Source organism: Bufo gargarizans, chromosome 4, assembly GCF_014858855.1.
Source record: "Bufo gargarizans isolate SCDJY-AF-19 chromosome 4, ASM1485885v1, whole genome shotgun sequence".
Taxonomy (NCBI): domain Eukaryota; kingdom Metazoa; phylum Chordata; class Amphibia; order Anura; family Bufonidae; genus Bufo; species Bufo gargarizans.
The window spans coordinates 506,566,210-506,593,062 of NC_058083.1; the positions used below are offsets into that span (position 1 = coordinate 506,566,210).

Sequence of the window (26,853 nt, forward strand, 5' to 3'; positions counted from 1 at the left end):
CTATGAAAGAAATGGCTATTCTTGTTTACGCTGAACTATTTTTAGTAGAACAAAAATCATTTTTAATTCAAAAAAGTATTTGCTTTTTTTGGATGGGGGGCATTTTCTTTAAAACTAAACTCTATTCAGCTTAATCTCTTATTGCAGCAATATTCTGTTTTTGTTTTTTACTCTCTGACTTCCCAGAACAAAAACTTTTATTTTTCCATTCACATAGCCATATGATGGCTTGTTTTTTGCCGGACACGTTTTACTATCTGATGGCACCATTTAGTGGAAAAAAAGCTGGGGAAAAAATTCCAAATGGGTTGGAATTGGAAAACAAGAATGCAGTTCCACCATAGTTTTATGGGTTTTGCTTTACAGTGTTCCCTATGCAGTAAAACTAACCTGTTACCTTCATTCTCTGGGTCAGTAAATTTATAGAGATACCAGATTTATATGTGTACTATAAGAAAAAGCACCAGCCTATACACGCTCCCGCTGTCTCGGCCACATACAGTGTTCAAGCACTACCACCGCTGCTGGATTACAGGGTGGCCATAACCCCTAAAAATTAGCAGTGTATAATGTGATGGAAAAATGAATGACATTTTTTTTCAGCAAAGGAGGCAATATGGATAATCACAATACATTAGTAAGTGCCTTGTATTCACTTTTTCTACATGATTAGTGCCATTTGCTGAAGTGAGACAACCCCTTTAAAGCGGTATATCTGCAGTATTACTTTCTAGTCCATACTTAAAAGGGTTGTCTTACTTTAGCAAATAGCATTTATTATATAGAGAAAGTGACTTACTAATGTATTGTGATTGTCCATATTGCCTCCTTTGCTGGCTGGATTCATTTTTCCATCACATTATACATTGCTGGTTTCCATGAGACAACCCCTTTAAGGTTTTAAATGTAAAATTTATAGGTCAGGTGGTACCTTCTTCATACACAAGGTTTCAGTCTTAGGAACAATACCTGATTATGACATGGCGGTATCATATTGTTGGAGGTGTATTTCCACAACAGGGAGACTGTGTGATTCTAAGACCATCTGTATTTAAGGTTACAATAAGGATATAAAGGTATCTCATGTCCCATGTCAACATACAAAAGAGGAAATGGGAGAGTTGAAGTTTATTGTTGCACACACTATAAAATGCTATATACATACTCACACACACATACATTATACATATACATATTGTACTTTTTGTCCTTTTTAATAAGAGATGGCAAATCAGTGGGTGTTCAATCTATGAGACCCTCACAGCTCCTAATAACGAAGGGGGCACAATGCTGGTTTAGTGCCAGGTTCCTCTGTACAGTGACACTGCCCGCCGCCCAGTTGGTCAGACAACTGTGCTGCTGGTTCCTGCATAGTCAATACCAGGGCGCTACCGTGTGGGGGGTTACGCCATTGCAAATATTTCTTCATCCTCAAGATAAATGGGAGACCAAGAGGACGGACCCCTCCGATCATAATGGCATAGCATGAGATTGGACTTTTAATTGGTCATTTTGTCTAACGATGAAAACAGGAAAACGACAATCATTCAATTAGTCGTGTTGCCCTGATCTCGTTGTAGGCAGCGATCTGTCCATTTGTGTGGTTATGTTAGTTAGGACAGGGCAGCCTGTGATGGGTGTGACATCATAACATTAAGGAAGGGGAATGGACCCCAGCAGTACAGAGTATGTCAGAAGAGCAGTGAAACGATCACGGAATAATGTTGTGCTGTGTGAGGGGCTTGGGTCATGATGTAAGGGAGCTCATGTGGGTCACATTGGAAATGACAAAATCCACATGTAACATGTGGAATAATAATTATTATTATCATAAATTGCATTGTCTCTGAAGTCATCTTTAGAGATGAAATAATGTACTTCAGACTTGTATTTTAATGTGAAAGTCAGCAGCTGGTTATATAGTACGTTTTTCCCAGCAGCGGCCACTACAGGGGAAACAGAGTATTACATGCAGTCTTTCAAATGAATGGATGGATTGAATCCGCAAGAGCCGAGAGGTCGTATGGTTGTCAGAATAAGTCAACCCCTTTAACTCTGTATTGATGAGTGTCAGTGCAGTCCAAAAAGCTAAAGTCTTTTATTTTTGCAGCGTTTTATTGTCAGTATTTCTTTTAATATAGACCAAGTAGTCCTTAGCGATGTTCTGACGAGCTGTGAAATTGACCCTAAATAATGTAGATGACGGAAAGAGCTGTAACAGCCTGGCATCCTTGATGTAATGAAAGCAGATAACTTAGCGAAGTTTATGGGAATAGCCTAATGAGAAAGCAGGGCAACTGAATGACATCTTAGCACAGATTCCACTAAAGTTCAATTGAGATTATTATCTGTGCCAGCAGTGCCATCCCAACACACAGATGTAACAGAGGCTCGTGTTACCAAATGTTTTCATTGTACATTAGAGATTACCTTCTATATAAAGTGTATCTCGAGAGACCTGAAGAGGATAAACATGACTGCCTTTTTAGAGCAGAAGACTGAGCAGCCAACCTTGCTTCTCCTTCGGCGCTCTCCAAAGCCTCAGCTGTACCTTTGTATTATCTCCAGTAACAGAGGGGGCTGCATGACACTCTTATTATAGTTGCCTTGACTTCAGAGGGATCTAAGCTATATTAATAGCTTGAACAATGCCACATGTGCTCGCCTTTGTCACGGATACCCACATATAAATGTTATAGCAGAGCATTGTTTTCCATTGGTCTTCTGGTAGCTTAAGCCCAAGCGGACTGAAGCCAGAAGTTTTCCTGACTTCTGCCTCTGCCGTCCATTTACTAGGTGACTTTTCATTTCTTATATAAAATAACTGGGTGGTCGAGGTTCCCTTTTCATCATCTTGTAGGTTAGGCAACTGCCTTAATATATCTAGGGTCAGTAATAGAGATGGACGGCAACTGGTTCCCATCATGGCCTATTGAGTGCCTTTTGTTATGAAACCAGTATATTCTTGGAGTTTGTGTCTAATGGTAGTATCTACTAGATAGAAATTTTGGTATGATATATCCAACCAAAAAGCCTCTTTCACACGGTCAGTATAAGGTAAGTATTTTGTGTCAGTATTTGTAAGCCAAACTTTTGAAATGGTTATACCGTTAATCATTTTCGTAATTCATATTTACTATGTTTTTGGCATAAACATAACTTTTTCAACATTTGTCTTTCCATGTGTCTTGGTGCTACTACTAATTTATGCTGCTGGAGATGGGCTGTCTCCTTCCCCCTCTGGCAGCTGACCGTCTATATTTCCTTTTTACTCCAGTGTAGAAGAAGTCTTCTCAGCTATATCGCCATGCATCGCAGAGGCTCTGCCCCATTCTTGGCAGCAGGACTGAAAGCTATTTCTATTGGCTTCTCTGCCGTGAGCCGTGGGTCACTATGCACAGAACTGGCTAAAGGGAAAGTTACTGAGCACGTGCGTCCACCGGCAGACAGCTCATTGGGTGGATGTGCGCATTGCTATACATTATAAATGCCAGGTTGTTATTTTTCATGGCAAGAATAGAGCAGTCTTCAGCAGTTTTGTTGTTCATGAAAATACTGGAACCCAGACAGACCCTATCAAAGTCAATGCAGACCATTGTCCATTTTGCAGACTGATGTGTCGCAGTGCTCATGGAGCCATGATAAACGGAAATCATTAAGTTAATGTGAACAAAGCCGAAAATGAAAATGTAATAAAAGCCCAAATTCTACTGTCCCAGCAGGAGTCGGGAGACATGAGACTCTTGTCAGACGTCATGTTATACATTATCGTGACACAAGGTTTTAAATCTACAGCAGCTTTTTATTTCTCATATTAACAAGTCTTTTTCTCGTCTGTGTTGCAGTTTAATAGATGTATTACCTCTCAACTCATCAAGTGGTTCAGCAACTTCCGGGAGTTCTACTACATCCAAATGGAGAAGTATGCCAGGCAAGCCATTAATGATGGTGTAACCAGCACAGAAGAACTGTCCATCACCCGTGACTGTGAGCTATACCGGGCCCTAAACATGCACTACAACAAAGCCAATGACTTTGAGGTACCAACATTACTCTTACTGTAACAGCCTGTATGTGTGCATCAGCCATGTTTCTTTTGATTGCTGCTGACTAAAGAGTTCATAGTGATCTTTATGTGATGTACTCTTCCATGGAGCAAGTGTAGTTCAAATCCCTACAGATTCCTGCTTGGGGACCAAATTGCAACTCTTTCTTGTCTTGACTTGAATGCCTTTAATAGACAATGGTAAAAACTTCCCTCTTTACATGGACACTTCCATCAGAAGAGGGTTTTTTTTAAGCACAATATTCATTGAAAACATATTTTTTTCTTTTTTAGAATTTTTGGTTTTTCTGATTCAGTTCGGCAGTACTATGTCATTGAAAACCCAACATATTGTCCTTCTGTAGCAGTCAACACAGAGAGATAAACCTCCTATATAGATTGTCAGTTTCCTGCTGCCTGTTAGTATAATGTCTGTTAGTATAATAGTAGATTAGTAGAATTTGGATGACAGTATAACAGCTCTATCGTTCTTTTCATAGGCCTAGATGAAGATGCCTACAGAAAAGAATTGCTCTTATCAGTGTAATGTGTGATGCTCTAATTGAGTCACATCTAATATTCACATATTGCTATTAATATGTGATAAAAAAAATGTTGATGGTAGTGTTCAACGGGTTGTCCCATCTCAACAATTAAAGGGGTTATTAATCCCCTATAATGACCCCTCCAATGTCCGGGTCCCTCATATAGATTATACTTACCCCGCTCCCTGGCACATGAGCCGCTCATGATGACCACACAGCCGCCACTGCATCACGAGCACCCCCTAGCATCAGTGGTGATGCTAGGGCAGCCATGCGGGCATCAGGAGAGACGTGGGTGCCTGGGGTTGGGGGGGGGGGTCATTATAGGGGTAGATTTTTAGGACATTTGCATGAAACTGTTTTATATTACACTCATGCAGGCAGCACTGTGCAGGGGTCTGTATGGGCGCGTGAGTACCATTTTGTATCCACAGTTCCAATATTTTCCTATGGTAAGAGACTACAAACAAACCTGTGTAGTCTGATCCTGCAGAATAGAAAGGACATACGGGAGAGAGAATTGCTGCAGAATCTGACTACACATGGCTTCTTAGTAGTCTGTAACCATGGATACAAGAAGTAAACTTATACCAGCTAAGCCAGCAGGAGGCAGCAGTCTGGTGCCTATACAAATAACTCTGCATATAAGATATAAGCACGATCAGTAGGCTATTTGTAATTGAGTATTTGCAAAGTTGCTTCATTTATATTTGATCCATTGTAGCAAAAGGAACATTGGTTGTAAAGGTGAACACAACCATCCATTATTAACTGCATGACAGATAATGGAGAATTTATTCTGGACCCAATTACTCCAGATGCAGTCGCAGAACTACCTGTCCTATCGTATACTGCATTGCTTTCATATGTCACGATGCGCCATCTTTTTTAACCCATTGTGCTACAGCTGAGGCAGCCTCTCTGAATGTGACATTAACCTTCCTCCTTCCTACTGCTGAAAAGAACAGAATTCATTAGCCAGCGATGAAATTGGATACCAGTGGGTTTTTAGCAAACAGAGCATTTGCCATATTTAGCCTCGTCCGCTCCTTCCAGACACATTTTGCTGATCCTTGGCTGTGATTAAACCTCTGATATGAGGCTGTTTCCTTTGAAATCACCAGCGTGCCCCTTATATGGCTCTCGTACCCCAGCGTGCTTTTCAAATCTACTTGACTTTCACTTACACTTGTGATATAGGTTAAGTACTGGCCATGATTAAGCAGTGAACTTGTCCCATCATAAACTGTGTCGCTGACTTGCCGTTCCCTGTAGTCCGCCCTGCGTCAGGCACTTAAAAGCAAAGTCACATTAGATGCAGGAGAAGATTCTGGCCTTGTCATTTTTATCTGTAGCCTTATGGCCAATGCCCAGAGGTGCTTACAGCACAAGAATACAATGGCTTGCATTATTCTTTGTTGATGACCAATATTTCAGATGACTGCTCATTGCTCCTATTCACATTTTGACACCGGCAGGAAGAAATGCAGAATGGTTTGGGGGAATAATTAAGATTGAATGTATGTGTTTTGCAGCTTCCATCTAAAATGTTAAGTGTCTAGTGATAAGAAAATGACATTACAGGGTTGGGTAATCAGATGAGTACCCAAAGCTTGTAAGACTATTGTATGGATGACCCAAAGGAGTTTAGCTTCTTCTCATATGTCATTCACACATGTCCATTGGTATCTGGAAGCCGCATCCCCACTAATGTCCAAAATAAATGGGTACCAGAACTTCATTTTAAGTTGTGTCCGAGCTTGCGGTCGGATAAAATAAAAATAAAAAAATCACTTAGTAAAGGATGTTAGGCTCTGTTCACATCACATTCAGTCCCTATGGCATATCTGCCCAATGTATCTCTCAACAGAAGCCAGATAAAGTGTCCCTTTGGCCGATATACAGTTGCAGACCTTTCTTTCTGTGCTACGGATTAGCTATGGCTGACATGTCATTTACTATGGCGTCATGTTCAGTAGACCTCTAAACCCAGTGACTCATTTGATGTTACAAGAGCCACGTAGTTTACATGCAACTATGGGATATTACAGACCAGGGGCCGTGATGCCCAAAGGAGGAATATTTCATCAACACTTAGTAGCAGATAAACGACTTTTATTAAATCTTTATATTTATGATTTTACCTGGAAACCAATGTCAAAAAACCTGTTCATCCTGGACAGTGAAAGCATAAGGTGACTGAAAAAGAGGATGAAAGATGTAATCACTGCTGGAAAACTTTTACCACTTTGTGTCCCATAAGCTGATGGAGCAAGTTATTCATAATGTTTTCACCGTAAATACAGATCGATAATCCAGCCAATATCATCTCCCTGGTATGATGGGTGCATTGTTACTGGCTGTAGTGGATTAGTAGGCTTAAAATAATGGCTGGTTTGTGGATTTTCCCATTAATGGTGACAGACATAAAATGCAAGAAGAGAAATAAATAAAAAATGCAGCATGCCGTCACTACTACACAATTTTGAAGTCCCATTCACAATTATGTAAAATCTGTAATCACATAATGTGTCAGTACTATATTTGTCAGCACACCTTTAAAGTGCATTTTATAAGTATAAGCCAAAATTATAAAACATATATGGAAATATGCCTATACAGTGAGGAACAGAAGTATTTGAACACCTCTGCGATTTTGCAAGTTCTCCCACTTAGAAATCATAGAGGGGTCTGAAATTCACATTGTAGGTGCATTCCCACTCTGAGAGACAGAATAAAATAAAAAAAATTCAGGAAATCACATTGTATGATTTTTTAAAAGAATTTATTTGTCTTGCACTAATGAACATAAGTATTTAAACACCTGAGAAACAGCAAGAATTCTGGCTCTCAAAGACCTGTTACTGTGCCTTTAAAAAGTCCACCTCCACTCCACTCACTAATCTAACTTAGTAGCACCTGTCTGAGCTCTTTAAAAAAAACTGTCCACCCCACAGTCAGTCAGATGCCAACTACTACCATGGGCAAGACCAAAGAGCTGTCAAAAGACACCAGAGACAAAATTGTGGACATCCACAAGGCTGGAAAGGGCTACGGGGCAGTTGCCAAGCAGCTTGGTGAGAATAGATCAACTGTTTGAGCAATTGTTAGAAAATGGAAGAGGCTAAAGACGACTGTCAGTCTCCCTCGGACTTGGGCTCCATTCAAGATCTCACCTCGTGGGGTATCACTGATGATAAGAAAGGTGAGGAATCAGCCCAGAACTACAAGGGAGGAGCTGGTCAATGACATGAAGAGAGCTGGGAGCAGTTTCAAAGGTCACTGTCAGTAGAACACTACGCCGTCATGGTTTCAAATCATGCATTGCACCGAAGGTTCCCCTGCTCAAGTCATCACATGTCCAGGCCCGTCTGAAGTTTGCCAATGACCATCTGGATGATCCAGAGGAGACATGGGAGAAAGTCATGTGTTCAGATGAGACCAAAGTAGAGCTTTTTGATCTAAACTTCACTCGTCGTGTTTGGAGGAAAAAGAAGGATGAGTTGCATCCCAAGAACACCATTACCTACTGTGAAGCATGGGGGTGGTAACATCATGCTTTGGGGGTGCTTTTCTGCGAAGGGACAGGACGACTGAACTGTATTAAGGAGAGGATTAATGGGGCCATTTATTGTGAGATTTTGAGCATCAACCTTCTTCCCTCATTCAGAGCATTGAAGATGGGTCCGTGGCTGGGTCTTCCAACATGACAAAGACCCGAAGCACACAGCCAGGATAACCAAGGAGGTTAACCAAGACCCTAAATCCCTGTTGCAGTGTGTACAAACCTGGTCAAGAACTACAGGAAACAGTTTGACCTCTGTAATTGCAAACAAAGGCTTCTGTACCTAATATTAACACTGATTTTCTTAGGTGTTCAAATACTTATGTTCAGCAGTGCAAAAAAAGTCAGATGTGATTTCCTGAAATCTTTTTATTTTATTCTGTCTCTCAGAGTGGGAATGCACCTACAATGTGAATTTCAGACCACTCCATGATTTCTAAGTGGGAGAACTTGCAAAATCGCAGGGTGTTCAAATACTTCTGTTCCTCAATGTATTAGGCGTATTTCAGGTACAGATTGAGGAGCAACCAAGTTGTGCCAAAATCTGTGACTTCTCCCCACTCACGCCAGGTGTAAAAAAGTGGGTGTATAGGGGAAAGGGGCGGGTTGGAAGGTCCGTCTCAGTTACCATTTTCTACGCTTGTTTCAAGCGTAGAAAAAGGTCTAAATGTAAGACAGCAAGGAAGCTGTCTTACATTTAGAAGCGGCGGAAGATCCACCAAAGTTATGAAGAGGCCGACGCCTCTTCGGAACTTCGGCAGAACCACGGCCAGCTTAGGAGTCTATTAAGACTGGCGTCTAAAACGCCGTTCTTTATAAATGTGCCCCATAATGTGTAATGTCATGTAAAAAAATATTGTAAATTGTGATCCTTCTTAATCATAATGGGTGATGGCTATTAATTAGAAGCCCTGCCCTTGTCCAGCCACCTTAAAATGCAGCAGCTTCCTCAGCGTGCTGACAGCTGATTGTCCCTTTACTTCTGAGCAACAGCAAGTGTGATTGGTCAAAGCCCTCTTTAAATAAGTCTACAAGTTCCACCCCATGGACTTTATCACAGATGGTCACACCTCTTAGACGTCTTCTCACCAAATTAAAATGTCAAGAATAAAGGGCAACTTGTAGTAGATGAACTTGTAGTGAGTTAGTAATAATATTGTAATGCATATTAACTAACATGAAATAGACTTAGAATCCAATTAGCTTTCTGATAATATTGACTAGTAATCTTCAACCTGTGGCTCTCCAGCTGCTGCAGAAGATACAAGTCACACCACGCCCTTTGTAGATTGTACAGAAGACATCTTTACCATAGTCTACATCAGTTTTCTCCCAACCCGTGACTCTCCAGCAAAACTACGACTCCCAGCATGCCCCGACAGTTCGCCTCGGAGTCCTCTGCCTACAGGCATCCAAAATGTGATTGTATACCCTCATCAAACTCAAATTACTCCTTTGTAACATCACCTGTAGCGCTCTTGAGTCATACAAAGAGCCCGCAGCCCAGTCACCACTTTGTCGGCGAGATTGCTTTTCTGTCCAGTAATTGCGTTTTTTTTATGCCGCTTCTTCATTGTACCCTAGATGTGAGATGAAGCGGGCAAAGAGGTTTTTTGCAGCCTTTGTTTTACCGTCAATCATTACCCCCGTGTTCCCCCCTCTTGCCTTTTGTGTGTGTGTGTCATTGGCTCCAATTCGAAACCCCTGTGAGATCCACTTTAAACCTCCTTCCTCAATGTCTCTATTAGTTCTACCATATCGTGACCCTTTTTTTTTTCCCCCGACATCCTTAAAGAAAGAGATACAGTGTAATGTTGCTTTACTTTCCTTATTGTTCTTTGTTGAGGCGAACAAAGCATTTTCTGCAGTGGCTATAGCACATAATTATACTGCTTTCAATAGCAGTGTCTTGGCACATATCAAAGTTCAGAAGAGGCTTTGGAAAAAAAAAAAAGATGTTTTGTGGCAGCCTAGGGAGGGTCTCATCTTTCCTTCAGAAAATAGTTCAAGGCTCTTCTGTCAAGCTTCCCTACTTAGAGCTTTCTCTCCTCCTGCTTCATAAAGTTTAAAGGGGATTCAGTGGAGCTCTGTGATCTCTTTCCTTTGAAAGATTGTGCACAGAGCAGTCCTTTGACTTCAAGAGTTCACAGATTCATGTCTTTAGGTATCATATGTCTGACCTTATCAGTTACTCCATTTAATGTAGGAGAAAAGTCTCAACTCTTTGTGTTGCCCTGTTTTGCATCTGTGAAATGATTTGGTGAAAGGACCATCCTTTTTAATACGCCACTGAGAAGCCATTTCTGGCTGTAACCTACCCTGTGGATGTTTTGGGAAGGGGGGGAAAGGAGTATAAAAAAAAAGGGTCCGGCCTTGTGTCTTGTATCCAGATGATTTCACATCGACAATGCAATTATGCAATAACAGCCCCATACAAAACAAACCTTTTTTTATCCGCTTTCTGCCTTCCCACCTCTATCTCATGTGTCGGCTACGTCGGCTCTTCCCTGCTACCCAACAATCATTAAATGCATTGTGCTATCTGGCCGCCTGAGCTTGGATGGCCGTAGCATTTCCCTTTGCTGTGACCTACCCTTAAGGCCGTTATAATTAATTGTCCTTTCGAGATGAGGAAAGTTCAAAGACAGTGTGTGGCGGCGATGTCTATTGTCTGACATTCACATCTCCTTCATTACACAGAAAAGGTTATCAATAGGCCTGGTGCGGGCTCATTTCTAACAGCTGCTAGTGATGCATTTGGTGTCCAGCGCGGAAATCAATCAGTTTCTCTATTTCTATAAGGGGCGACGAGGAGACATTTCTTCGCACATTGTGACCACAAAGTTTTCTGGTATTAAGTCTAATTTTCAGAAACTCTACTTTCAGTAGAAGGAGTGTCTGATTAAAAAAAAGCTCCCTGGTAAAGTCCCAGGGATCCCGGTACAAAGTTTCTTTCCCATAAGGCCCAGGAACGCCCCCCACTTGCACATGCAGGATCGGTCCTCAAAAGCTAATTCCTAAATGTTGACTGTATTGTACATTAGACCACAGCTGGAATTCAGGAACCAGTTATAACACCTCAGAAACCAGTTTAAATGTTTTTTTAATGACCCTTCCATTGATTAATAGAAAACCACCCAATACGTGGTTTCAATTTTTAGGAACATTGGCTGCCTGGATTCACGTACTGTCAAATTCCTCAGATTAGTCCTTAGTTAATTTATGGCTATATGTCAGACCATTCATAGGCCATCTGAGGGTGAGTTTAGATGCTGCAGATGTGCAGTGCAGATTTCACACTCCATTTTCCATTACAATATAAGTGGATGGGGTTTTAAAATCATTTAGGAGAAAAACCAGCACGCTGAAGATTCTTGAAATCCCTGGCGTAGCTTGTTATGCTGTGGGCAGGGGCGGATTGGCCATAGACCTTACAGGGAAATTTCTCGGTGGGCCGATTCCCAGGAGGCCGCCTTGGCCCTCCTCACGGCCAGGCCAGTGGAAGTTTTTGGGGATGTATTTTTTGCTGCTGGCAGTATTTTGTGAAGGACGGTGGTATTTGACTATGTTGGGACGGTATAATGTGCCACAATATAGTATTGCTGGCTCTGCCTCTCATCCACCCGAATACAAAACGGGGCCCCTTTTAATATTTTTCCAGGGCCACTTTAAATTCTCAGTCCGCCCCTGACTGCGGGAATCCACAGCACAGTCTGCAGCAAAATGGGCATGTAGCACCTGCAAAATTTGCTGCATTCACAATGGCTTTGCAGCGAGATGCTCAGTGGATACATTTTGCCTCATCTGAATATGTGACATAGTGTTATTATAAAACAAGCAAATGCTTGAACCCCCGTAAATCAGGGGGTCACTTGCTGGCCACAAGAAATTGGTTGAAAAACCGACTAAAGGGGTGAACATACAGCACAGGAGCCATGGGGTAAGGAGGGCGCTTTCCAGCTTAGAGCAGTGTCAGCAGTACCCAGTCTGCACTGCTGAGCTGAGAGAGGAGCTTATCTGGATGATGGACGCAGAGCCAACTGTACAATGGGCAGAGATCACCTGTGCAATAGGGGGCCCCCGGGCATTTCTTGCTTGGGGCCCCAAAAATGCCAAATCCACCCCTGAAGATATAACAGTATATGGGTGAATGATTCTGAGAAGCAAAAGATCCACATGGACCCTTTCACACAAACTACTTTTTTAGCATTTTTAAAAATTTCTAACAAAAAATGCCATGAATTTAAAATATATATTTTTTTGTTGCTAAATTTGTAGCATGCATTTCTCTGGCCTTTGACAAGTCCTATAGATAAGCCTATGACATAAGCACTACAAACCAAAACCATTTGTGTTTGTACATTTTATATCCCACTATAGACTTTAAAGTAACATCTATCTGAGCGCTGTTAGAAAGGCTCCCCAAAAAATAAAAAGCTTCAAAATTCTGTATGTGATTCCAGTATGTCTTCAGCAAATAGCATTTATCATATAGAGACGATAATACAAGGCACATACTAATGTCCATATTGCCTCCTTTTCTGGCTAAATTCATTTTTCCATCACGTTATACACGGGTCGTATCTAGGGGTTACGACCACCCTGTAATCCAGCAGCAGTGGTCGTGCTTGACCAGTGCTTTTTCCTTTAATGTGCAAACACGACCACTGCTGCTGGATTGCAGGGTGGTCGTAACCCCTAGATATGACCCGTGTATAATGTGATGGAAAAATCAATCAAGCCAGCAAAGGAGGCAATATGGACAATAATAATACATTAGTAAGTGCCTTGTATTAACTTTCTCTACATGATAAATGAAATGAGACAACCACTTTAAAAAGTGGTAATCTCCAGTTCAGTGAGTTGCAGTGGGTAGAGTTTTATTCGAAGACGCAGGGCTAAGGCTCTTGTCAGCTCTTTGACTGATACTGTCAGCAATTTGACCTCCCTTTCACTGGTGTCAGTCTGAAGCGCATGACCTCAACTTGTCAGACAGCTTGAGAAAATCATGAGGAATATCCAATTTAAAATGAGGCTACGGCCTGACAAAACAGGATCTTTGTTAGCGGAGCGTTCCTGGGGCAGACAATAATATGCATTCTGCTCTGCTAAACAGCAAACACGGCAATCATTCATGCAACAGGTTCCCTGTACTTAAGAAGAAACCGTAGATACTATCGTACGTAGACACAGCTCATACAGTAATGCATAAAAAAGTCTCATCAAAAATTAAAGCTGCTCTTATGAATCTTTAATTGGAAGCAATGAAAAGGGACACTGGCGAAGCCAAGTGTTTTGTTTCCAGATTCTCTTCAGGGTTGCTTGCTATTGTGTCTTCACTTTCTCAAGCAGACATTCACTTTAGAAACTGACATAAGTCAACTCTGAACAGACAGGCAGCTGCCTCGACGCAAACACCTAACGTATTCAGTGAAAGCTGCTGTCAGGTGACGGGGCCTTTTAGCACTTTCCAGACCCGGCGCTTATTTCCATCACAACTAAATAATGTTTCCTGCAGGCGCTGCTTAAATCTTCCAGCAGGACCAATCACCGAGACATTAACTATTCCATCAAAACAAATGCACTTACCGCGCTGGACAAATCCCAAGTGCCATGTAGACTGCAGATCTAATACTGAACATACAGTGACTGACATAGATATGATAGATAGATAGATAGATAGATAGATAGATAGATAATAGAAAGATATTAGATAGATAGTTAATAGAAAGATAGATAGTTGATAGACAGATACTATAGATAGATACATAATAGAAAGATATTAGATAGATAGTTAATAGAAAGATAATATAGATCAATAGATAATAGATACTGTAGATAAATACCGTAAATATGAGATAGGTAGGTAATAGAAAGATAGATAGATACAGATGTAGTAGAGTTACCATTCACAGTCATAATGGGTTAACTAGATGTAGTAACTCACCAAGTGTGACTGTTAACTCTGCTACATCTGTAAATAGATAGATCGATCTGTAATTCAGCCTTTTAGGTAAATTTTACTTCCTATTTGACTCTGTATTTCTGTATTTTTATTTCCTCATTTTCTGGTTTTATAATTGAGATACGTAGATGCTTGAATTCTTTTCTGTCATCTCATATTAGAGAGAACAGACTGGCAAGAGGTGACACGCACTGGGCAATCCTTTGTCACTTTGTTATGGGAAATGCCTGGTCTGTGTCTGAAATGTCTGTTTTATTTGTCTTTCTTACTCTATTTTTTCGTGTCTTTGAGATTCCATGTGCCTTTTCACTGTGAAAGACCCAGCTGGTCTATTTGTGATATATGGTAGTATAAGAAGTCATTTTGTAGAAGTCAGTGCTTTTACACTGATTATAATGGGTTGACATGACCGGCTGTTGACAAAGCTGGGCCTGGAGGTCACGTGAGCCCCCTCAGCCAGGAGAAGTGCTCACATTAACCCTATCGACTAAGTGGACTCATCTCATTGGCTTGTTACATGGGGTACCTTTTGGCTCCCAATCAGGGCTGATTACTGGACATCCCACCCTTCAGAAGAAAGATATAATGAGCAGAGGAAACTCCACATCCTACTGGGGAAAGGGGAGACCTCTGTGGAGATCGCTGCCCAATATGTCTCCACCTGCCACCAACTGAGAGAGAGATGCGATACCATGGACTGTTATGCCACAGTACTGCCCCTACAACCCCACCCCTTTACTGCCCACTACATGTTGAGACACCATGGACTATTATACCCCTATACTGCCCCTTTAACCCAACATCCACCCCCTTTAGTTCCCACATCAAACCCCCCCTCCACAATACCTATTATTTCTTTAGCTTTGGCAATGCTTACTTTGACGTGCCAATAAAGTTTTTTTTTTATTTGAATTTATAGACCACAGTAACTCCATGTGCCTACACCAGTAGACAAGCTTATCTCCATCTATTCCTACGTTATGAGGAGATGTCCCTCAGGACACAATGGCCTTTTTCTAAAAAACTGTTTCTTAGCTGAATATTCCAGCAAGAAGATGGGAGGAGAGAGCAGGGGCCATGCATTTTTTGATGCCGGGGTGACATGTGACAAGATGATAGCTCCACAGATACCACAAATGGTGGCTGTAACTTGGCTACATTCTGCCGACACAAAATTTGTGCTGAAACCAGAATCGAATCCAAAGACAATCCATATCCCATGCAGGTGAATGGGCGTTTGTCGACCCTGTTCACATGCAACTGAACATTTCCGTGGAAAATATCCTCTGCGGAAATGAGTATGCCCACAGGAAAAACTGAATGACAATGGGGTTAGAGGAAGATCTGTCTGCCTATCCTATCCGCAAAGGGTCAGCCTCAGTTTCTGCCTTGGAAAAACCAGTGAACGTAGTTAGATTTTGTGTTTTACCACACATGTATTTTTCAAACCTGCAAGTCTTGAATAAGTGTCTATATTACATAATGTGCAGAATCTCAGTATACAAAGGACTAAAGCATAATGTAAAAATAATGAATGCACAAAGAAAAAAACTAAAGAGATAATGTGTCTGCAGCGAGTGGCTCATCCTGTCTAATAATCCTATATCCAGTTTACAGCCTCCAACTTATTAAATCCTGGCAGTTCTCTGCATTTCCTTGTTGTTTTCTAGGGCCGGTGCAAATGAGAAATTGTGATTCTCCTCTTGGCGTATATGCATGAGGGACGTTAAAGACTTGTATTTATTTTCCCCCATTTCACCTTGTGTACAGTCTGGTCTGTGACACTGATGGTGATTATGTCATTATTTTACTCTGGGGGTCTCTGGCACATCTGCAGAACTGATGTACATCTTCTTTGTTACGCTGGCATACGTCCCATATCACCAATGCTTCATTAGCCTTAGTGACTGCCTTCTTGCCAGACAAGAATGCCCAAATCTGAGCTTCTTTTGTGTATGCTTGTTCATTTATTCATCTTTGCATTTCTTGTGCTTTTTTATCTCCTTGTATTTCTAAAGAGCAGATGTCTGGGCCCCCCTCTCCCATATCTCCTGAGTCACATAGGGAGAAGAAAAGTGACTTCTTAACCCCTGTGGGATTACGCTGACCGAAAGTGACCTTTAGCCTGGGTTTTACCCCTACTCTTTATAAAAAGGGGATAAAAAAAAATCATTTTTCACGGGCTCAGATTTTTTTTATATATTCTAATAATCTCAGTAAACAGCAACATGCTTATTTTTCTGTTCTTCGGCTCTATACAAAGAAAAACTTGTATAGATTTTTGTCTCATGTGGGGAATTTTTGTTTGTCACAGACAAAAAAGAAAAAAATAGGAAAACTCTTTCCAGAACGGCTCTTATCATATTAAAGTTTGTTTGCCCAGCTTTGTAGTGGATGTGAGCAGAACGTTTTGAAGGCCACATAGCTTTCAAACCTTGGTTGCAACACATTGACCCCTTTAGAAACCAACTTTATCTGGATGAGAAAACTCAGTTCTGTTTAACAAACGATGTCCCTCGCCAGTTTTTATCTAGAAGCTAAAATCCGACTATTGATTTTTTTTAAAACATTTTTTTTGTAAATTTAATGTCCAAAAAATGCTACTGGATCTAATAAACAGGGCTATTTATGTATCCTGTCTTGTTTGTTATATTCATTAGTTAAAACACTTCCTACCATGGGAGCAGGGTGCTGTCTCAGTGTATAGCATCGCCAGCTGGTGTATTCACAGCAGATTACTTGTGGGTCTGAAGTGTGCATTAGTAATACATTTCTTCACTTTGGACAATGCCTACTAGTTTCAAAGGTCCCTTTGCAGTAAACGCATCACAAAAGTGTCTCCATGCTCAGTACCCGACGATCAGCTGTGATCTGTGGGGGAACATAAGTGTTCAGTTTCTCTGCAGCGCCACCATAGGGGGAAGTAAGCATTACACCATACCCATTCTGTATAACGCTGGGAGTAAGATACACTGTTTGTAACCATGTGCACAACGAGCGGGCCACATGCGTTCCTCACAGCCACGGCTAGCAGCCCCCATTCTGCTGAACAGAAACACAACTGATCGTCTGCCTGTTCAATCAGATTTGTTTGTGGCCATAGAGCCCACACCACAGGATTGAAGGAAGCGGTTGGGTCCCTGGCAATGTCAGTGACAGCCTGGGACCCCGAGGAGAGGACAGAAGCATCTCTGTCATCTCCTTTCCTCTGTGTATAGCGTTCAATGAGCGCTATGCAGTGAATAGTGGAATTATGCCCCTCCCTCTATTGGATCAGGCGATCATGCTATCTCAAGAAGAGCCGGCCCTGCTGCGAACTGCGATATGTGAGACGTTTCGGTCATAATTGACCTTTATCAATCTATCACGGAGGTATGATGTATATATGTACACAGCTCTGTGTCCATCCATATGTCTCCAAACATCATACCTCCGCGATAGATTGAGAAAGGGCAATTACGACCGAAACGTCTCACATATCGCATCCTTATTGGACAAGATTAACGATCCAACTTACAGCAAAACCAAGAATTCAGAGCTATAATATAGATGTCTGTCAATAGACAATACACTGTAAATCTACTTCTAATTTCTCTATTTTAATTTTTTGCACTTTGTTTGCACAATTTTGGAGTGTATCGCAATAAAAAATCCACTTTGCATATTTCATATAGAAAGTGCGTGGTTTTCTCTTTACACGTATCTATGGGCATAGACCCGTATACCACAGCACCTCACTAAAAAACATAGGAGTGCATATCCCTCTTTTTTTCCATTGTAGATCACTGATGATACAGAATTTAATGTTAGCTGATTTAAAGGGATTCTTGGCAACTCCAGAAATTAATGTTTGGAGGGTATGGAAACCTTCTTTTCTGATTAGGCCCCAAACCCAATATCTCAGGAACCAGGAACTGGTATAGCCGGACTACGCTGAGGTCTATATACTTTACGTACTGTGAATATATTAAACTGTCATCCATACAACATGTTCTAAGCTTCTGGACCATATTGCAGTCATGTGTCCTTAGTTTAGAACATTTTTGTACTCTGCCTGTAGAACCTCAAGTTCCCCTACAAGTCGTACTGTATTGATACAGACTAGATATATATATATATATTACTTAAGGATGCACTACATGATTTGTTTTTGCCATACTGGCTTTGTTATTTTAAATCCCCTTCTCAGTAGACCATTATGGTCGTCTCCAAGTCCATCAGAAGACAACATGTGCCGGTCTGTTAGGAGGAAAGGTTTCTCCTCAGTCAATATTTACAGGACAAACAGACGGGGGTAGCTGAGTTTGCTGAAGGGAATCATGTGCACATAAGGGTGAATGAATCCTCGGTAGAGTGCTTGAACTGTTTGTCTCATTTCCTCAGGTATCATTTGATCTTATTTTTTTCCCTTTCAACCTTTGATATTTGGGTTTCTTCACCTCATCATAATATGTACTGAAGACCATCAGCCTTCTGTGTAAAGTGACTATGTATACAGCCAATATATCATATTATATGTAGTGCAGAAAGTAACCATAGGATTTAATGAAACAGTGCCCCTAGTGGCCAAATATTTTGATGCATGCGAGAAAAAAAAAATCACAGTCTACGCTGTTCTTACTATCAAAAATCCTGGAACCCTGTGACAAAAAGTATAAAATGCAAGTGTGAACACATCCTAACACATTGACATGATAGATTGATAGAAGGTACAAAAATATCAGTAGGCTTTAAGGGGTTTTCTCATTAATAAAATTTATCACCTATCTAATGGTCATGAGAAGTAGGGTCCCTGAATCTCCCATGAGAATGGAGCAGAGGTGCACATGCATGACCACCGCTCCGGTTAAGGGCTCAGTCACACGACCATATGAATAGGTCCGCACCTGTTCCACAAAATTGCGGAACGGATGCGAACCCATTCTTTTCAATGGGGCCACAAAAGATGCGGCCAGCACACCACGTGCTGCTCGCATCCGTAGTTCCCTTCCGTGGCTCCACAAAAAAGATAGAGCATGTCCTATTCTTGTCCGCAATTGTGGACAAGAATAGGCATTTTATATCATAGTGGTGGCCATGTGGGGTCCGCAAATTGCAGAATGCACACGCGCCGGTATCTATGTTTTGCGGATCACAAAACACCACGGTCGTGTGAATGTAGCGTAAGTCTCCTTCAGTTCTATAAAAGTAATTGGCGAGGTCGCTACACGGGACCCCCGTTCTCATGAATAGGGGATAAATGTTATTAATGATAAAATACTTTAATGAAACAGTGCCTCTAGTTGCCACATATTTTAATGCATGTTAGAAATTAAGATTTGTAGACTATAGTGTTTTTTTCCTGTCAAAATACTGAATCCCCCTGAAGAGTGAACAGAACCTGTCAGAGAGACTGATGTGTATTATGTAAAAATTGGCCATAAGATTTAATGAAGCAGTGCCTCAAGTGGCCAGATATTGTAATACATGCTGTCAGTATAAATTATCATTTTCTCCTAGTGGGCAGAAAAAAAAATGTTGGAAAAAAATAGCAGGAACCAAAAGCCGTTTTGAAAAGAAAAAAAAAAGTTAGGAAGAATATTTTACTAAAATGTACTTAATTGGAAAATGGTTTTGTAGGCCCAAAGTGAGTGTACGTTCTAAGCTCCAGGCCATCCGCATGGAGAGTTCGGGGTGGGGAGGTTTTATTTGTTTATTATTATTTTTTGCATTTCATGATTGTAAAACCCATCTGAAATATTCATGCTGAATTGTCTGAGAAGCAGTTTGTGTTTTATTTACTGCACAGGAGAACAGCCTCAGTGGATTAGTTCTACAATACCCGTAACAAAAGCACGACAGCTGATGCATGTGATGTTAGGAGGTGACAAAACAGTTAAAGTATGCTGCTGGCTACAGGCAAGCAGTCAGCAGATGCAGACAAAAGGATTTGTGACAAGAATAACTTGAGCAGTCAAGAGTATCCAAAATACCAATACCCTTTTCTCCTTGACATTGTCTTCTCCTTACTGTCAGCATTGTATTGTCCTTTTATAGTCAATAAACCTATAACTCAACATTTATCCAGAGAGGGGAGACTTTCTTCATATTCCAGCTGATCTCACAGGGCCCCAAAAATCTAATACTTGATAGATAAATAGATATGGGATATAGACAAACAGATGGACAGATAGATATGATGGATGGATAGATAGATAACTAATAGAAAGATCAATATATGATTGATAGATAGATAGATAGATAGATAGATAGATAGATAGATGGACAGGTATTAGATAGCTAAATGAGTAGATAGATACATGGATAGATTTTAGATGTATATTAGATTAATACATATTAGATTGCTAAAAAAAATTGATATATAGATTATAGGTAGACAGATATTATATTGCTAAATTAATCAATAGATAAATACTAGATAGAAAAATGGATTGATAGATAGATATGAGTTTATAAGATAAATAGATAGTCATCTGATGGCATCAAGTCTATGACCTGGCCAGTTGCTATGTTTTATTGATGAACTTTGGTTATAACTAATAGTTTAAACCATCTCCATGTTGGAAACTGCTCTTCAGCCACTGGCTCCCCTTGCTGTAGAGTTGATGGATCTACAGGATCGCGTTGAGTCCAGTCAGACAATGCCCATGTTATTTGATCTCACCAGTGTGTGGAGACTGCAAACAAGCCAGCGTTTATTTTACAAGTGCTCAAAACGCGCTGGTGCTTCTTCAGAAAATAGGAGAGGCTGTCTTCCGTTTAACCTTTGTAATTCCCCGTCTATTCTCTCTGACATTCATTCAGCTGCCAAGAGCGCTTGGCAAGGCTGGGGCAGTGCACACGTTCCAGTGACCGCTAACCTTGGTATGTCCTGACACTTATGATGTGTATCTGCAGGACACAGAAGGCAGGCAGGCTGCTATGTCAGGCTTTTATTATGGACTGCAGATGCTGGGGACAGTCAGTTTAATAAAACAAATCAGCCTTGAAGGTAAAGCAACTGAGAAGGAGGAGGAGAGAGGACAATCTTGTGCTGCATGATTGAAATAATGCAAAGTCTCCCATGAAACACAAACCAAAGGTTGTCCGGCTGGTCTTCTGCTTTTCCTTGAGCCTTTTCTTCCAAAACTAAAAAAAGTTTATCCCAAAAATGTTGTGGTTGTTGTAGAAGGGAGTAACGAGGCAGCAGTGGCTTCCTCTGCTTGTAAGGATGCGCCTGATGCCATTGTTTTATATGAAGTTATGGAAAGTTGTATCATCAGAAACTCATTTTTGATTAGCCTTTTTTACAGTCTGCTAGTTTTCCTATGAACCAGTGTAGCAGGGTTGAAATTTAACTCTTAGGATGTTGTGACTTTTGTGCATCAGTTTAAAGACTATGGACACCTTTGGGGCATTTTTTTTTTATGATTGCATCTTACTCATTTTGGGCTAAATATTTTTTTTTCAGTTGGTCTTTATTAAAATGTTCAGCCGTTTCTGAAATACAAGGGTTAATAATCAGTCTATTTGCAAGTCGTCATCTGACGGCTCATGTGAAGCTCTTGTCTCTGATCTTCTGACCTCATAAATACTCATTAAAGCTCAGTTCTTATCGATCTTATAGGAATATGGCTTAAATAAGTGTTTATGAGGTCAGGAGATCAGATGCAAGAGCTGTCAGATGACGTGATTCAAAGAAAAAACTGAAAGTGACAGCTTGCAAACAAATTTTTAACCCCTGTTTCTCAGAAATGTTTGAACATTTTTAATAAAGACCAATTAAAAAAAAATTTTTAGTCCAAAATGAGTAAAATGGGATCATAATAAAAAATGGGATCATAATAAAAAAAAAATTCTTTTGTAAGGCTCTGTTCATATCTTGTTTTACTACACAGTTTGGCATATGTTCTGGGAAAACTCCCAATGCTAAACTTTCCATAGGCCCCATGTTGAATGAGCTTTCTTTCGGTAGTTGCTGTGCCGGTATGTTGGATGTACCCTTTTGTACTGTATCGACAAGTATAGTCTGCCTATTCATAAAGAAACAGTAAAATATGTATACGGCAGGTTACAATGGGAGTTGAGAGTTATCGGGGCTGCCATGGGAGTTATACTCCGGGACACACTCCTGACGCATTCCTCCTACGGAGGCAGAAAACGAGATGTGAACAGAGCCTAACGTGACAAACCAATAGGGCAACTGCCCCAGAGCCTTATTTAGACACCTGAATTTTCCCATCCCGAACTTCCCATCTGCCGCCTTATCTCAATTTGTTGTCGTGGTACCAGCTACAGCACTACTTGGGCACAGCTCAGAACTGTTATGTGCGCACTGTATAGTGCTGGTATTAGATCCCCGTCTGGACTATCATTACTCCCAATCTCACTCCTTTAAACAGTCACACACATGTGTCGCCTCAATAGAGCTGTGTCTGGCCCTAATTCTCATGATGACCTGCGCCAAATGACAAACTCAGGCCTGCTGCATCTGCGTCGATGAATTGAAAATCGGGAGATTAAATGGCCACATAATCCTTATTTCTTCACTCAGGAGCTTTTCACTTTATTGTCTTTTGTTTTCGGAGGCCTCGTCCCTCAGACCTGAGCTGCCAATTAGCTGATGTTAAATATTTAGATGTAATAGCCGTCTACAAGAGGTCTCCTGGTAGCCTGTGCACTTGCCAAACTGCGTTTCCTCGGCTAATACATAAAAACACCCGCAGTGCAGAATAGACCAGTGTGCAAATCTATACTTTACGTGAAGGTATAGCGGTCGGGATCAGGTTACAGACGGTATATCTAGCGCGAGTCTCAATACAACAGCATTGACATGTTGCCATGGTTGTGGCTTGTCCAGATAAAAAATTTGGGATAAAGATTCTACATTACGTGTCCCCCGTCCAGCCAGCAGTCTCGTTAAAGGGGTCCTCTTACTTCCGCATATAGCATTTATCATGTAGACAAAGTACATTAGAAAGTGCCTTGTATTAACTTTCTCTAAATGATAAATGCCATTTGCTGAAGGGAGACAACCCCTTTAAAGGGAACCTGTCACCTGGATTTTGGGTATAGAGCTGAGGACATGGGCTGCTAGATGGCCACTAGCACATCCACAATACCCAGTCCCCATAGCTCATGTGTGCTTTTATTGTGAAAAAAAAAAAACATTTGATACATAGACAAATTAACATAAAAGAATCATATCTTACTTGTGTGACCAGAAAAGAGTCATATTTTCAAGCTCTGACTCATCTCAGGTTAATTTGCATATGTATCAAATCGTTGTTTTTTTTACACAATAAAAGCACACACAGCTATGGGGACTGGGTACTGCGGATGCGCTAGCGGCCATCTAGCAACCCATGTCCTCAGCTCTATACACAAAATCCTGGTGACAGGTTCCCTTCAAGTCATGCAGACCGTATCGTGAATAAACAGGTCATTAGATGCTATAGAATAAGCATGTAATGTACTTTATTAGATATGCAATTGTTTGGTTAGAAAGTACAGTATCGCAAATCACTGGTATAAATTGCATAGTTTCCATTATCTGCCGATATTGTATATAGGATTTGTCTGTACAGGTTGTTCATACTTGATTGGTTGTTCACACCTTTATAGCATTAGGGTCACTGCCTTAAAGGGTTGTCCAGTGTAGAAAACCCATTATCATTTACCCTATTAGGGAATTCTAAGTTAATACAGGGGGTCCTTGGTTCAGAATCCTAATCTCTTGGCCATAGTGGAGAACAGGAGCATCTGTATTTCTGGAAGACCTGTCCTGCAGGACATAGACAATCCACCTCCCGCATTGTGGCATATCGCTACGATGTCAGATAGGTGTGGCTTCCGCCTCTGGGACCCGCACCTATCTCTAGAACGGGGCCCCCAAAGTGAACGAGAGTACACTGCGCATGCTCGTCATGCTCTCCATTTATTTCTATGGGAGTTCTGAAAAGAACTGAGCTAGTCTGCTTGGCTATTTTCAAAAGTCCCATAGAAATAAATAGATGGTGCACTGTGCACGCGCGGCCACTGCGCCATTCACTTCTATAGGACTGCTGGAAATAGCTGAGCCAGCACTGGGGAGAGGGACACTCTGTGATTAGCTTATTGTCTAAAGAGCCTCCTAACGAGTACCAAAGTACCCCTTTAAGCTAATCAAATGTATTGCAAAGTGCAGTACTCCTGTTAGGCCCAACAGGGCAACTAATATAGGCTTGTCAGCCTTAACCCCTTTCTTGCAAAAACCCACGAAAGGGGATTAATCCATTGATGAAGAAAAACCCATACCGCCCGTAAAATGATTATGAGAGGTTATAGTATATATCACGGATCAGCCACCTCCAGTACTCGTGAAACTACCACTCCCAGCATGCACAATTGCTTGGCTGTTCTCAGAACACCCACAGAAGTAAATAGGGTATGCTGGGAGTTGTACTTTTATAACAGCCGGAGTGCCAGAGGTTGCTGATGCCTGGTATATACCCTTGGTTTTACTAATCTGTAACCTGAGGCAGATACATGGGCAATTTATCGATATGATTTAGACCCTGGCGCAGTTGTCCCCTTTTGTCCTCCTCATAAATCGTCCTGACTATGTGAATTGACCACATAGTGGAATATTGTCTTACTGTATTATATGGTTCTGGCAAGAAGTCCTTTACATGTCAGGGGACCTCATGCAGCCATATCGGCATTACACACTGGGAGAGAAATCTTATAAAGATCTCCGGTCTTCACAAGCTTAACTTTCTTTCCCTATTCTTTTTCCAAAGATGAACATTTGTCATTAAAGTCCTTCCATAAATAGCCTTTACATGCAGATGACAATAGATGTCTGCCATAATTAGAACGTGCAGGTGCCTGGTAAGCCCTCTCCTCACTAGGATGGACTGTCTCACTAACCCCTTTGAAGAATCAGGGGGCTAGAAACCGAAAACTGTATTAATACCATTGTCTCCTTGTATCAGCAGGTTCCGGAGAGATTCCTGGAAGTGGCGCAGATCACATTACGAGAATTTTTCAATGCCATTATAGCCGGCAAAGATGTTGATCCTTCCTGGAAGAAGGCCATATACAAGGTTATCTGCAAGTTGGACAGCGAAGTCCCTGACATCTTTCGTTCCCCAAACTGCCTACAAGAACTTCTTCACGAGTGATGATTCCACTGCTGGTTCTGAATGTACAAAACTGACTTTTATTTTGTCGCCTACCCCCTACCCTTTCCTTCCGCTCCCCCTTTGCTGCCCTCAAGTTTGTGTGTGTTAGTGTGATTGCAACTGTGCAGCCATATAAATTCTGTAATGTATTTTATTTATATACCCCCCTCCCCTCTTTTCAATGATAACATGTGAGTAGCTACAAGCTATCATCCTACAGTAAATGTTTTATTGAGCTCCCTGTAATTATTGCTGAGCACAATAAGGACGATAAGTCTGATGTGTATATTGTATTTTAGGGCATTTAACAGAAGTCTATGTATTTACTGTTACGTTTGTCATTCTGTGGATTTATAATCGACTTTTTTTTTCTTCTAAAATCCACTAGTTAGTAAACTGTATTTATATTTACGGTCATGTTAAACTGTATCGGTCTTCAGTGCACCGTTGGGTGTAGCCATCTTGTATGCTAAAGTGAAACCCATAGAAGTGAATTAATACTTGGGGGGTTACGGGTTCTCATTGAAGAGACCCAGCTGGTATGGAGTCTTACAGGCAGTGCTTCATGGGAAAATTAGCTCTCCTGTAAGTCAGTGTCCAACCCATAGACGAGCCTTGAGACATAAATAGGAGATTTGGCCAAGCCAGAGCCCCCTCCTGTGGACAGATGTTTCAGGGGGTTTGCCCCTCGTCGGTGCAGAGCAGGGAACTTTCTGGGAGAAGTACCGTAAATTATTAAGCTACATGGCTACATCTACTGTGCACAGATGATGCGTTCACAGTTTAATGCATTATAAAACATTGCAGAGCGATGTTCCCGACGCTGACAAAACGGAAGGACTTCGGTTCTGTCCATCTCATCTCCCGCGGGATTATTACTCAGGCGATGTAGGAGTAGATTTCAAAGAAATAACATATGGCACATATAAGAATGGTTACTGTTCTTCTGATACTTGAGCAAATATGTCGGCAGACAAGCTGCCATCCTGTATACCGGAGGGGTCACTGCCTCCATTTTTGTATATTAAAGGGGGCTACTACCTGTCTAGGCTAGCAAGGAATTCACCTTATGGCACAAATGTCCTCATTTTAGCACAGTAGTTGTCACAATGCAGGATGCTTGTTGACGTTTTTCATTTGATTTCAGTGCACAGGTTAATTACTTGTGATATTACACTACATATGTATTATAATGTTATAGCTACTGGTTATCTGGCGGAGCGTTCAGGGTGTATGTACCGTATAGGCAGCTGTTGTGGAGACTTCTTCTTGCTCGCGTTGACCCCATCCTCCGGGGTGGAGTGAATCTGTACAGGGCTCGCCACTCCCCAGGCCCATGAGAGGGTCCCCATTTATTACTACCTGGCCCCTATCTCCTCTATGTACATCCCTGAAATGCACTAATTATGTCTCTCTCAGATAGGAATAGTTGGTGCCTGTTCAGCTATGTCTTTTTGCACCAGCCCATCTCCTCGAATGGTTGTGCAATTGGCTGCTCACGCACGGAAATGACTACTGCACAAAACAAAGCAAAAATCCCTTTCAGGGACATAGAAAGTCAGAACACTGTGAACTACCTAAATTGGGGT

General features: G+C 41.3%; 1 protein-coding gene across 3 annotated transcripts in view; it reads left to right on the top strand.

The window, feature by feature from the left end:
* PROX1 (prospero homeobox 1) overlaps positions 1-25,500 on the top strand; it is a 79,353-nt gene extending 53,853 nt beyond the window's left edge. For all 3 annotated transcript variants that reach the window (XM_044290810.1, XM_044290812.1, XM_044290811.1), the window contains exons 4-5: positions 3,846-4,040; positions 25,079-25,500. In XM_044290810.1, the coding sequence (XP_044146745.1) occupies positions 3,846-4,040; positions 25,079-25,264 (381 nt within the window). In that variant the 3' untranslated portion in view covers positions 25,265-25,500. The remainder of the gene's footprint in view (positions 1-3,845; positions 4,041-25,078) is intronic.
* The last annotated feature ends 1,353 nt before the right edge of the window (positions 25,501-26,853 follow it).